Source organism: Eutrema salsugineum, unplaced genomic scaffold (assembly GCF_000478725.1).
Source record: "Eutrema salsugineum unplaced genomic scaffold, Eutsalg1_0 scaffold_1, whole genome shotgun sequence".
NCBI lineage: Eukaryota > Viridiplantae > Streptophyta > Magnoliopsida > Brassicales > Brassicaceae > Eutrema > Eutrema salsugineum.
The window spans coordinates 2,135,179-2,147,957 of NW_006256909.1; the positions used below are offsets into that span (position 1 = coordinate 2,135,179).

At 36.7% G+C, this 12,779-nt stretch overlaps 4 protein-coding genes across 4 annotated transcripts; all 4 read right to left on the bottom strand.

The window, feature by feature from the left end:
- Positions 1-1,628: 1,628 nt before the first annotated feature.
- LOC18028937 (probable receptor-like serine/threonine-protein kinase At5g57670) lies at positions 1,629-4,123 on the bottom strand. Its single transcript, XM_006412098.2, has 7 exons — positions 3,905-4,123; positions 3,186-3,820; positions 2,848-3,099; positions 2,594-2,757; positions 2,269-2,499; positions 2,035-2,184; positions 1,629-1,962 (listed from the first exon to the last, which is right to left on the bottom strand). The coding sequence occupies exons 2-7, from the start codon at positions 3,613-3,615 to the stop codon at positions 1,738-1,740; spliced, it is 1,452 nt and encodes a 483-aa protein (XP_006412161.2). The 5' UTR covers positions 3,616-3,820; positions 3,905-4,123; the 3' UTR covers positions 1,629-1,737.
- A 2,331-nt stretch (positions 4,124-6,454) lies between these two features.
- Positions 6,455-8,232, bottom strand: LOC18028938 (rac-like GTP-binding protein ARAC3). Its single transcript, XM_006412099.2, has 7 exons — positions 7,951-8,232; positions 7,511-7,598; positions 7,306-7,415; positions 7,134-7,197; positions 6,981-7,045; positions 6,825-6,890; positions 6,455-6,736 (listed from the first exon to the last, which is right to left on the bottom strand). Exons 1-7 carry the CDS (start codon positions 8,047-8,049, stop codon positions 6,632-6,634), a joined length of 597 nt encoding a protein of 198 aa, XP_006412162.1. The 5' UTR covers positions 8,050-8,232; the 3' UTR covers positions 6,455-6,631.
- Positions 8,233-9,780: 1,548 nt separating this feature from the next.
- LOC112081863 (uncharacterized protein At4g04775-like) lies at positions 9,781-12,718 on the bottom strand. The gene is made up of 5 exons (XM_024148643.1): positions 12,715-12,718; positions 12,403-12,538; positions 11,618-11,786; positions 11,296-11,526; positions 9,781-9,932 (listed from the first exon to the last, which is right to left on the bottom strand). Exons 1-4 carry the CDS (start codon positions 12,716-12,718, stop codon positions 11,302-11,304), a joined length of 534 nt encoding a protein of 177 aa, XP_024004411.1. The 3' UTR covers positions 9,781-9,932; positions 11,296-11,301.
- LOC112081862 (glutathione S-transferase T3-like) lies at positions 10,054-10,974 on the bottom strand. Its single transcript, XM_024148642.1, has 2 exons — positions 10,714-10,974; positions 10,054-10,644 (listed from the first exon to the last, which is right to left on the bottom strand). The coding sequence occupies exons 1-2, from the start codon at positions 10,972-10,974 to the stop codon at positions 10,054-10,056; spliced, it is 852 nt and encodes a 283-aa protein (XP_024004410.1).
- Positions 12,719-12,779: the final 61 nt, after the last annotated feature.

The following is a 12,779-nucleotide window of genomic DNA, read 5'->3' on the forward strand; positions in this document are numbered from 1 at the left end:
GCCTGAGCTCCAATCAGAATCAAGCCTGTCGCGTCCTTACCTCAAATCCCTAAATTCCCAAAGAACTGAAAGCTTCAAGCTCTTGGATCGAGCTTGAGGCTGTGACTGTGATCGACCTTGAGTTTGTGATCCATGACTTTGAGGTTGTGATCCATGAGAAGCTTGAGGCTGTGATCCAAGAGGAGCTTGAGGCTGTGATCCAAGAGGAGCTTGAAGCTGTGATCCAAGAGGTTTCAGTTCTTTGGGGATTTGAGAATTTGAGGTTAGATTTGGGGGTTTTAATCGATTTGGGAATTATTAGATTAGGCTCAAACGCTGTCGTTTAAGACTAACAGAGACTCATTAATGTTGGTTTAACGATGTTTAATCGCACCATCACACGACTTAACGTTGTGCTCATTTTGGCTGAATCAACGAAACTTCATGCCTCAAACGTAAAGTCAACACGAGTTGATGATTTAAATGGCCAACCTCAAAGTTCATGCTTAAAATGGTCTAAATTTGAAAGTTCATGATTTAAATGACATTTTTCTCAAATTAAAATAGCTTTCGCTACACCAATTCTAGCCAATTTTTTACTCTAAATTCTCTCTTTAACAATTCTCTTTTTAAATTAGACACGTCGAAAGATTCTCCTGGTCGTTAATAGTGATATGTTGAAATTTTCTCCCTTATAAATATCATCATATTGGACTTACATAATTTATTGGCCAACTGCTGTGTTCGCTTTAAAAGAAATACGATTTCAGATGTCCTTGTCTTAATATCAAAACACTTTAACCGAAGTTGATGACTGATTTATCCTAAGTTTTTATTTTCAGCAACTGATAATGAGTTTAAGTGGTAAATAAATACCAATAAAATAACAAACATCTCATTTTCTTAATATTCTAAGTGTATTAGTTACAATTTGCTTCACAAAACAAAGGTATGCAATTTCGGATTTAAAACAATTGTAATGTGGTATTATTACGATTTAAGTAATAGTAGCAGAACACGTATTGCAAAACAGACAAAACAAACAAAAATATGTGAAGAATAATACCAAAAAAAATGAAAATTTAATTAATAAAATATTTTATATTTTTAAGATAGTGAAAATAAATAAAAGTATCTTGTAAGCATACCGAAACCGGTAAAAAGTTAAAATAAGTTATTTCTCACAATATATTCAAGATTAAATATCGTCTCTATTAAAAAAGGCTATATATTTGGGAAGAGGAAATTGGAAATCGAAAATGCCCCTTCGACTGCCTGGACAGGGAGTCCCCAATAATTATACAGATTATGATGGGCGACTAGATTCCTTAGTTTGTCTTTTGAGGTTTTAATCTTATTATTTATGTTAGACTAATTTCGTATACATAGGAAAAATGTAGTTCAATCTTCAGTATTTTTTGTTAGGTAATAAGTTCACCCCGAAAATATAATTAGCGTAGTCTAAAATGTGAACAAAATTGTTAAATCAAATGCTAAATTGACTGTGTTATTCCTTTATTTTTTTTGCGATTAAACGTTGCTAGCTTTTTAATAATTTGATTTGTTATGTCAAAATATATTGGATTTTAGATGACATCCAAATTTATTGAGGGTTTTTAGGTAAATCTGCTATAGGTTCGGTCTGTTTTTGCAAATTTTCCTATACGTAGAAGTAACAAAAAATTATCAAGACACTAAGCAAAAAAAAAGGCTATTGAACATTAACTCCAGACAGTAAGCAAAAAAAAAAAGAGTGCTTTAAGGTTGAAGTTCCCTAGATGAACAACAGGAAGAGAAAAGGCTATGGTTACTTCTCTCCATGGGGCTGATTGATCCAGAATCATCGTCTTCCAGCTCAAGCAATGCAAGGCTCAAATGTAATTCCGCCATGGAATTCGGGTAAACCTCGTCATCCAAGCAATCTTCATCTTCTTCCTTAATCCATTTCTCGACTTCGTTTAAACCTCTTAGTAACCTCAGTATCTGAAGAAACACTAATGATTAGTCCTTGATGATGACGGACTTAGTTTTCTTGTAAAGGAATTAAACTCTTACTTGTCTAATACTAGGACGATGTGTGGCTGATCTTGTGAGGCAATGTGTAGCAGCAAGAACCATTCTCTGAAACTGAGATTCGTCGGTTATCTCTGTTATGTCTGCATCCAAGATCCCTTTTGAATTTCCAACTTCAATCAGTGGCTTTGCCTGCATTCCAAGGGAAAATCTTTTTAGGGTTTTATGTAGTGTTGCTCACGCTACAAGTAACCAGCACACAAAAAACACACTTACCCACATGACTAAACTCTCTTGTCCTCTTGGATTCTCAGGTGAAATGGGATTTCTTCCTGATATGAGTTCAAGGAGAACCACTCCAAAGGCGTAAACGTCGACTTTGTCACTGACTTTTCCGTACATGAAATACTCTGGCGCAAGGTATCCAAACGTGCCTACCACGTCACCTTGTATTGCATATCGAGAAGATGTCGTGGGTCCCCACATCGACAGCCCGAAATCTGTCAGCTATTTCCAAAATCATAAGCAATACAATCGGTCTATCTTATGAGTTTCATCAAGAAAATTAGCAAAAGAAATCAAAGTCAAAAGCTTTCATTACCTGAGGCTGGAGCTCATCTGAAAGAAGAACATTTGAGGTTTTGACATCCCTGTGAATCACTGGCCTAGAACATCGGTTATGAAGATAATCTAACGCTTCCGCTAACCCGATTGCTATCTTGAATCTCTCTTCCCATGATAATACATGCTTATCCTTTTGCTTACCTGCATTATCAATTATCATCATACTATATTTATATACCTATTCGACATGACCTTTTTATTATATATACGAAGCTGGGAGTGTTGTGTTACCGTGAAGGGTTTCCTCTAAACTTCCTGTCGATGAAAGATTGTAAACGGAGATTAGATCATTTTCTTGGACGCAAACACCAAGTAACGGTGAGATGTTTTGGTGACTTAAAGAAGAGATAATGTCAATTTCATGGACAAAATCTGTCATAGCTTCTTTAGATGAGGATTTCAAGATTTTCACTGCAATGCCTTTTCCATTTTTAAGAATCCCTCTGTACACTTCATTGCATCCTCCTTTCCCAATCAGATTTTCTGTCATATAAGAGCAAAGATGAAACAAAAACTCAGAAACACATATAGCGAGTAATAAGGAGAAACAGAGAACAAAAACAGAGTACCTTGAGAGAAATCTGATGTTGCCGTCTTAAGAACATTGTAGTTGAACCATTTTTTGGTGTCTCTTAATATGTCATTAAGTTGTTTCTTGACAAAGGTTGTCTCAGAGTTTAGATTCTGCTGATGATTTGGAAACCTGTCAGGTAAGCTCATGACCCAGTTGACCACTGAGACTTTCCGTGTGGGCCAATGGTGAATTTGTTGTGTCCCTGAAGAGGCTCTTCTAAGCAAAGGCCAACCTGGTTTCTGGTCTAATAAAATGTCTATCGATGGAAGCGAAAGTGATCTTCCTGAAATCTTCTGCTTTTCTTCACCCATCTTCAATAGTTCTTCGCTTTTATCTCTTGATTCATCGGACTTGCATTCACCATTAGAAAGTTCAGAACTTTTCCTCAAATCTATCTTATGCGTTGAATTATTAACCAAAGCCATTGCTCCTGAAGATTGTTAACGCTGTTTCGAGTGTCTGCAGATAATATTTCCTAAGTTGTTGGCCAAGACTTCAGTTGTTGAAGGCAATTGTTTCCCGCTGAATTTAGTCATCGATATGCGATCAATCCTACTTTGAATCTTGATTCCAACTATGACAACCTTGTGAACCAGACTTCCTTTTGAAACTTACTCCTTTGAGCTCAATCTGTTCTCAAGAACACAAAAAGTATAGACCCCTTGTTTAAAGTCTTTTCTTTACTATGAAAAACCGAAAGATCTATAAACATACCGATATAGTAGAACACAATCCACCACACAGTTCTAAGTAGCAGTCCAGCGATGACTTTCTTCCAAGAAAAAAGCTGTTATCCATTTGTCACTCGAAACAGAATTCACCAATTAGAAACATAAGCAGGAACTTTGTAAGGAACAAGAGAAGAAGAAGGAGAAGAAAAGCCCGCGGGAAGTAGAAGAAACATGAAGAGAAACAACGAAATCTCTAGATTCTTTGTTAAGAACCCATTTCTTACCAAGTTTCTTTGTTTTTGTTACATAAGAAGAGCCCAGAAACTTTTGAATCGTTCAAATAAAATGAGCTCTGGCAAATGTTGGTAACATATCTGAGCTAAATGCTCTCGTTATATGTATAAAAACAGAGGAATCAAACAAACAAAAACTCCATTGGAACAAGTGATTTGTTAATATTAGGAATAATATAAGATTTTCGTTGTTAATTAGAATTTTATTTTTCAATTATATATAAACAATACAGCGGAGATGGATTTAAAAAGATAAATAATGAGCATTACAAGAGTAACAAGACAAGGTAGTATTAGCAAAACTCGTTACATCTGTTATTAAATGTGGTCATTGAATAATAAGAATCGAAATCTGCCGCCATCTACCATCAGCATTAAAGGATTAAAGGATTTAATTTTTCTAAGAAATAAATAAACAAATGAAAATTAAAATCTAGCACATTAAAGGATTTAATTTTTCTAACACGTAAATGTTGATCACTTGTATATCATCTTATGGTGAAATCATTGAAAGAGGATTGAAATTGTTAATTAGCGTGTTTAAGTATCAAATATAAACCGATTGGATCAAGAACGTGTCGGCGAGAGAGAGAGAGAGAGTTTTTGGGGGAAGAGGAGTGAGCAAACAGAAGTTAGTCATGACTAGTTTTACCTTCGATAATAATTTAGAATTTTTTTAAAAAAATAGTTAGCGGAAACCGGCAAATTTCGCGGGAAACCCTCGTTAACCGGTGAGTATAATGGGGCGCTTGAGTGTGACCACCGGCTATTGCGGGTAAAGCGTAACGAACACGCCTCGACTCAAGCCTTGAAGGCTGCCCCCTACGTACGGCAATGGTTCGATAATTAAATGAACCAAAGTCCGTGTACGCTACGCACTTCTCTTCTTCTCATATACTTTTTAAAACTTCCTTTTTTTTTTGGTAACATGTGAAGAATTGATAAACCTCACATATATTTTCATGTCTTAATAAAGTTGGCAAGTAAGACAAGTAAAATGTTTTGTTACAACAAAAGGTAATTAATCTTATCACTTGTGAAAATGACGTCGTTGATTTGATAAAATACATCTGTCACGTCCCTTCTTCAGAAGAGTACAAAAGTTCATCGCGTTTTCTTTCACATATCATCACTCTTGGTAAAACATGTCAGAGAAAAGTTGGTACGTAGGGCCGTAAGGGAATAGATTACAGTCTCTACTGTGATTGAAAGGCTTATTAGGTGAATATTAGTTCACTAAACGTCCTGACACATGAAATTTAGTAATATTGTGGTGGGAATCGAATAATGCGTGGGTCTGAATCGAGAGGTAGTTAACGCAAAGAAAGAGATTGATCAACAAACGATATTTCGTTTAGTAATGATAAGCCAAGCTTATGACCACAAAATTTGATTAAAATAAATAAATCAATACTCCATAATCAAGATAATACAATCCAAACAGAAAATGATAAAAAAAATCCAAGGGGAATTGTCTACTCCATGATCAAAGTAAGTATGAAGGAAAATTTGATGAAAGTCAAAAGTTATTATGTTCACTGATTAAATTGTATTTCTATTATTTTGTCAGCTTTATATACACCTCTTATTCATGGTTCACGTGTAGACAAATCGGTGGTATCACCCAAAGTGAATGGATCATGGATGTATCAATCATGTATGTAATCGTCATGTTTTTTTTTTTTTTTCATTTTCATTTTTTTTTTGTCAGACGTTACATAAAATCCGAAACAATCATTTTTCTAACTGATTGATCAACTATTGGATAATGCACAACTTTCCTTGCCACTTTAATCTTCCTACGTTTTTTTACTATGATATAGATACATAAAATCCGTTTTACTGTATTATTATTTTTTTTGTAGCAAAGATATTTCATTTGTTAACATAACACGATGCATAGAACAGCTGAACAGAGCTTCATTAGGAATCTTGAAAGAGAAGGGATTTTAATAATTCGCAAACATTAGGAATAGTGAATGCAGAGTTTTATTGGTCTTTAAGAATGTCTAACAAGATGTTTCCAATGCTGTTTGTTACTGTTTGAGTGAAACATAAAACCATCGAAACCAAATCATAACAGCGAAATCAAAGAATCTATCCCAAAAAAAAGCAAAGGAGGAAACTTTAAGCTGGTGCTGTCAAAGTTATTTACTTTTGGAACGTATATAATGTTATGCAATTTCGATTAAATCAGACTTACCAACTTGCTCTGCTTGCAAAATTATGAGGTTTGGACAAGAAACATGAAAGAGTGAGAGGGTTCCCCTAAATTAGTGCTATATTTACAGATCAAAATGAAAACAAGAATACAAATACTTGTTACTAGTTTCTTCTGATTTTGTCAATGCTTCAGACTACAAATACAAACAACAGATTCATCCTGCTTCCTTGAAGAAAACAAGTTATATGAAAAAGGAAAAACAAAAAATACTTGTGGCTCTAATTCTCCTGTTGATTCCTTTCTCCTTGTTGAATCACAATACAGAACAGCCTTTCTGAGATTTTCTCTTCTTCCTCTTCTTGTTTTTGGGTGGCTGGAGAACAACTTTGATAGCCGCATCAAACACGGCTTTTACATTCTGTTGAAAAGATTGGATATTGTCAGCGGCCAGTTTTAGAACCGACATGGGTAGAGACTAGATGAAGATATTGAAGTGTTTGGTTTACCTGTTGTGTTTTTGCACTGCATTCGATATAAGCAGGTGCCCCAATCAGCTTCTTTAGTTCTTCACCCTATTTTGATACCATCAGAAGATTTAACATGACGAATGTCCAACACCGAGGATTCAGTTAAGATCACAGGAGAAGAGTTTGAGAAGGTACCTGAGCAGTAGAGATAGGCACAGCACCAGGGTGCTCGACGAAGAATTGCTTGTCATCTCGAAGATCTAAAACAGGATTAGTCATTAAAAAATTTCAGAAAAGTCCCCAGGACAGAGAAAAATTGGTAATTTGAGTTATATCACAAGAACCAACCAAGCTTGGTTCCAACGAGGATGATGGGAACACCAGGAGCATAATGTGTCAGTTCAGGAACCCACTGAGAATTCAAAAACAAGAAACCAGATGGACTCTATCAGAAACACCGAGTGAGAGAATTTGGGGATAAAACAGGAAAGAAGTTTCAGGGGACGACCAAAGATCAAACCTTTTTAGAAACATTTTCATAGCTAGCTTTGCTGACGAGTGAGAATGCAAGCAAGAAGACATCTGCGCCGCGATAGCTCAAAGGTCTTAGTCTATTGTAGTCTTCTTGTCCTGTTTCATCGAGTCAAACACACAAATGACTCTCTGGAGAGAAGAAGATATTCAAAAGATAAGAAAGAACAATAATCAAGTCCAAGGTAACTTGCCTGCGGTATCCCACAACCCCAAGTTGATAGTGTTCCCATCCACAATCACATTGGCGCTGAAATTATCAAACACAGTTGGCACATAATCCTGTCACAGCAAAATTCCCACTAACATTAGCCATAAAAATGTCTAGAGATCCTCAAATACTAAAGATCACTACAGTACAATCACTGAGCTAAAGGCCCACTAACTATACCAGAAAGAACAAGCCTTAGAGTAACTTCCTTAGAAAATCTCAAGAATATCTATCTACATTATAACAAAATCTGACTTTACCAGATACCACACAGCAACCTAAGCATCATCAGCTTTAACAAAAACTTCCTGCACATTCGGACCCAACAACAAATCCAACTTTCCCAAGCTACGATCTTTTCAAGCTATACAAACAACAAATCCCAGAAAGAGAAAACACAAAGGAGAAGGCTTTAAAGCTGACCGTGGGGAAGGTGTTGCTGGTGTAGGAGATGAGCAGACAAGTCTTTCCGACAGCGCCATCGCCGACGGTCACACACTTAATAAACCTTGAAGCACTCATTTCTCTCTCTCTCTCTCTGCGTTCTCAAAAACTTGAAACCCTAATTTTTCACGATTTGGGGATTTTGGTATATAGAGAGAGAGAGAGAGTTTCTTAAAGAGGTAGAAGACAAAGCAATAGCTGCTCAAAGTCTCTTCCTAATTTTTCCTACTCTCTCACATGCACTTGAAATTTTCTTCTTTTACGAGACTTAGAGCAACCTCCGGTGATATCCACTTGGGTTCATCACCAATTTTTTATTAATATATAATTTTGATGAATGAAAAAATTAGAACCTCATCAATTTTTCATCTTAATATGATCTCTATTTAGGATTCATATGAATAAAATAATATATTTTTTTTTGTAATAAAATTTCGAAAATAATTATTAATTTAGAATTAAACTTAAACATTAGCATTACATAATAAAAAAAAAACATAACATACATACTGAAAGCAAATTATAAACATATCAGCCAAATTTCTCCCAAATATGCTCTACCAAATCATTTTGCAGCTGATCATGTATCTTTTTATTTTTAACTTTCTTCCGATTCTCCATCAAATTGGTGAAATTAGTAGGCATAGTCGTTTGATACATCATATCGACCTGTGAAGTTCTGGTTCCTTCTCGTTGTTCGAAAGAATCCAAATCGTATTGGGTGTATCCAGCTCTTTCATCTTCTACTATCATGTTATATATGATGATACAAGCTCTCATTATTTTTCCAATTTTTACCTTATCCCAAAAGAGAGCTGGATTTTTGACTATGGCAAAACGAGCTTGCAGGACTCCAAAAGCACGCTCAACGTCTTTTCTGGTGGATTCTTGTTTTGTGGCAAACATTGTTGCTTTTTCACCTTGTGGTAACGGTATAGATTGGATAAAGGTTGCCCATTTGGGATATATTCCGTCTGTTAGGTAGTACGCCAAATGGTATTGATGCCCGTTTACCCAAAAATTCACTTTTGGAGCTCGACCTTGTAAAATATCATCGAAAACATGTGAACGATCAAAAACGTTGATATCGTTTAAAGTACCTGGAGGTTCAAAAAAGGCATGCCAAAACCAAAGGTCTTGTGATGCGACAGCCTCTAAGACAATTGTAGGTTTTCCAGAACCTCGTGTATATTGCCCTTTCCAAGCTGTTGGGCAATTTTTCCATTCCCAGTGCATGCAATCGATGCTAAAGAATGGAACTTGGGAAAGACGGTCAACAATATACATGAACAACGGCTTGTTCATTCTGAAGCGGCGACGGAATATATGCGATGGATACGTACAATCTTCACTGAAATAGTCATTCCATAGATTCATGTGACCTATTTCGCGCTCTCTTTCTATATATGCTCTTTTCTTCTTTGCTCTTCTTGGTGGTTGATTCTCCAAAATGGTGTCATACAGATCATCCATTGCTTGATCCATTATGTCGTCAAATGCGTCATCAAACCGGTCATCAAGATCGTCATCACTGAAATTGGTGTGTGATGATGATGCCATTGCTTGAATGAGAGAAGAGTAGGAAACGAGTTGTGGAAACACGTGAAAGAAGCAGAGAGAAAAGAAGTATCTCAATAGAGTAAAGAGAGGGTTTAGATAAGAAGCGATAGTCTTCGGACTTAAAAAAAAGAAGAGGTAGTTGAAGTTCTTTATAAAGATTACATGTCTTATAAAGAGGACATATCTTATAAAGAGGAAGATAATTTTTGTGGTTTACAAGAAAACACAAGTACACCACCACAACCACTACAACATTAACCGTGACACTTGAATACAAAATAAAAGTTCAGACAGAGACAAATAAAAGTGGACAGATAAAAGTACAAGACAAATCAGAAAAAACAAGAGAAAGATAGCCCGTGACATCCATAATAATGCTTCATATTTCTCATCCAAGCCATCTGCATAAAATGAGAAAATGGTAGGGATTAGCCATCAAGTCATAATAACAAAGAGAACTACTCATCATATTAACCTCAAAACTGTAAAGAGAACGGTAACAAGTCATATTAACCGAAACCATTATTGTAACAATTCATTAATCAGTTGGTTTTTCAGGGCCACTTCTCTGTCAGAGAGTGATTCGCTTCTAGCAAGTAACTTGTCGAGCAGTTTCTTGTTGGTTAGCTTGTCTCTCATCTCCAAATCTTTTTGTTTTATTTTCCACACACTCTGCACACACTCAGCCGCCTGCTCTGTCATATTGTGGACTCCTTTATTCTTTGACGCAGCTGCTTTCTTCGCAGCCTTAACACCAATCGGACGTGGCTGGGAAACATCGTAGTTGGCACCGTCATCATTAAAGCTGGATGACTGACATGTAGAGGCCTCCAGCTTTCTGCGTTTGCCCTTGTCTCCTTCTTTGTTAGCTGTCGTCGCACACCACTTCTGGTCGTGTCTGAGCTCTCTCCATGCGTGGTCAAGAGTGAATTTAACGCCATAGTCGTTGTAGAAAATCTCTCCAGCTGCCTTCATCAGGTCGTTCTCGTTTTGGCCGCTAGTTTGCTGTGTCTTTGCAGCCTCGAAACAGCCCACATACTTGCAGACTTGATCGTTCAGACGACCCCATCTTTGCTTGCACTGACTCGCCGATCTAGCATTCTCTCCACTAAGCTTGAGGGTGCCGTTGAAATATGTTTAGATCCTCTTCCAAAATGCGCCAAACTTCTGGTCATTACTCACCACCGGGTCCTTGGAAGTATTTAACCACGAACTGATTAACACCAAGTCCTCCTTAGGTGTCCACTGTCGCCTCGGCTGCTTACTCGATTCACCAGGTGTGGTTGGATCATCAGACCCTTGACTACTAAACTTAGGGAAGGTTTCTGATGATCCAAGGTCTATTACGTGCGGGTAAGTAAATGGGTTTGGGTTTTCTTGTTGTTGGCTAGTTAGAAGATTGACGAAGCCGTGAGAGTTAGAAAATGGAATAGGAGAATCCATTTTGTTGTTTACAAAGAAAGGGCTTATGGTTTTGGTTTTAGGTTAACGTTTTAGAAAGCTTTTAAAATAGATAGCTGTTAAAAATAGAAAGTCTTTAACTCCCATGGGATTTAAAAGATTTAAAAGTTGAACTGTTTTTGTAATGCAATCAATGAATGTGCTTTAACTCCCTAACCTACCAAGAATTGATAACAAAGACCTTAACTCTCCACCTAACAATCAAATCACTATAAAGAAGACCTTAACCAGCTAAAAAAAACTAACTAATTACACACATCACTTAACTACATAACCTAACTAAAAGTTAGAAAACGGACTAACCTTTATTCATTTCTGAAATGACGTCTGGTTGAGCCTCGTTAACTGTCCTCGAAGAACTCGTACCTCCTCCTTCAGACTCTCCACCTCTCCTCGAAGACCTCGAACCTCTCCCTTGATATCAGTCTCTAGCTTCCACATCTGTTCCTTTTGATATTTCACCTGCCTCTCGAGAATCCCAAGTTGCTCGGTAACACCAACATCCCACCATTGGAACAAATGCACTCCACTCCCCTACAATACAATAGTTATGTTATGAACCAATATATAATACATACACACATTCAGCAATGACAATATTGATTCAAGTAAAGTAAAACATTACCTCTTCTAGCCGGTCAGGGCAAGTTAAGTACTTTCGCCCATGACTACCTTCAGCAGTACACGTTTCCACCTTCAAGACCCGACCACACCAGCACTTTTCCTGAATTCCATAAGTCGCGTCACCATATGCCCATTGCAAGTCCTCCTCTGGTCTTTTAGACGACGTATCACTATAGATAGATGGCATTATTTGTACAAGACACAACTCTCAAACAAACAAATTCAAGCGCATTAGAGGATCAGGAGAATCAAACCATCTCACAAACAAAGATACTCATATCTAACAATCGAACAAGAGGTGTTCATGTGTGGTGATGAACAAACAAACGAATTCCTAATCTCACAAACTCATAAATGACACATGAACAATCAATACAGTCGCACATCAAAAACATTCTCACATCTAACCATCGCACATCAAACAAACTAACACCAAACAATCGCAGAATAAAACAAAGGAAATCATCAAGTCATTCACAGAACAAACAACAGATGAATCGATCCAACCCAGATGAATCGATCGAACCCAGAAAACAGATGAATCGAACACTATATCAAACCCAGAAAACTTGATAAATTTTTTCTTAAATCCCTAAATCAGATGACGTGATTTACGATAGAGTAACCCAAACAAATGTATTGTTAGTCGGATTAACACTGTAACCCTAATTTAAATCAAAAATCGAACCTCAAAGTTTTTCCCCAAATAAAAAAAAAACTCTAATTTCGCAAACCCAATCGCAGAAATTAACATCAGCAATCACTTTCGATATGATAAGCACTAACCTTAACGAAGCAGATGAAGATGGCGGTCTGAATTTGGTATTCGATGTCTCACAAATCGCCAATGGAAAAATCGCATGCAGAGAAGAAGTATCGGGGAAAAAGTTTGGGAAGAAAAAAAATGACCAAGGAAATTTGTCTCGAGGAAGAGAAAGACACGAGTGAAAAAAAATTTAATTAAACCCAATCAAAAAAAGCCACGTCAGCGATGAACCCCAACCAAAACGGGTTCGAAAAATGCTTCCTCAAGAGGTGAATCGTCGAATTATGGGCCTTTTTGATTTTTTTTAAATCCAAAAAATTGGTGATCCCCACCCATGATACTCTCTTGATACACCGTTGGAGGTGTTCTTAAATTAAAGTAAATTATTTTCTATCTA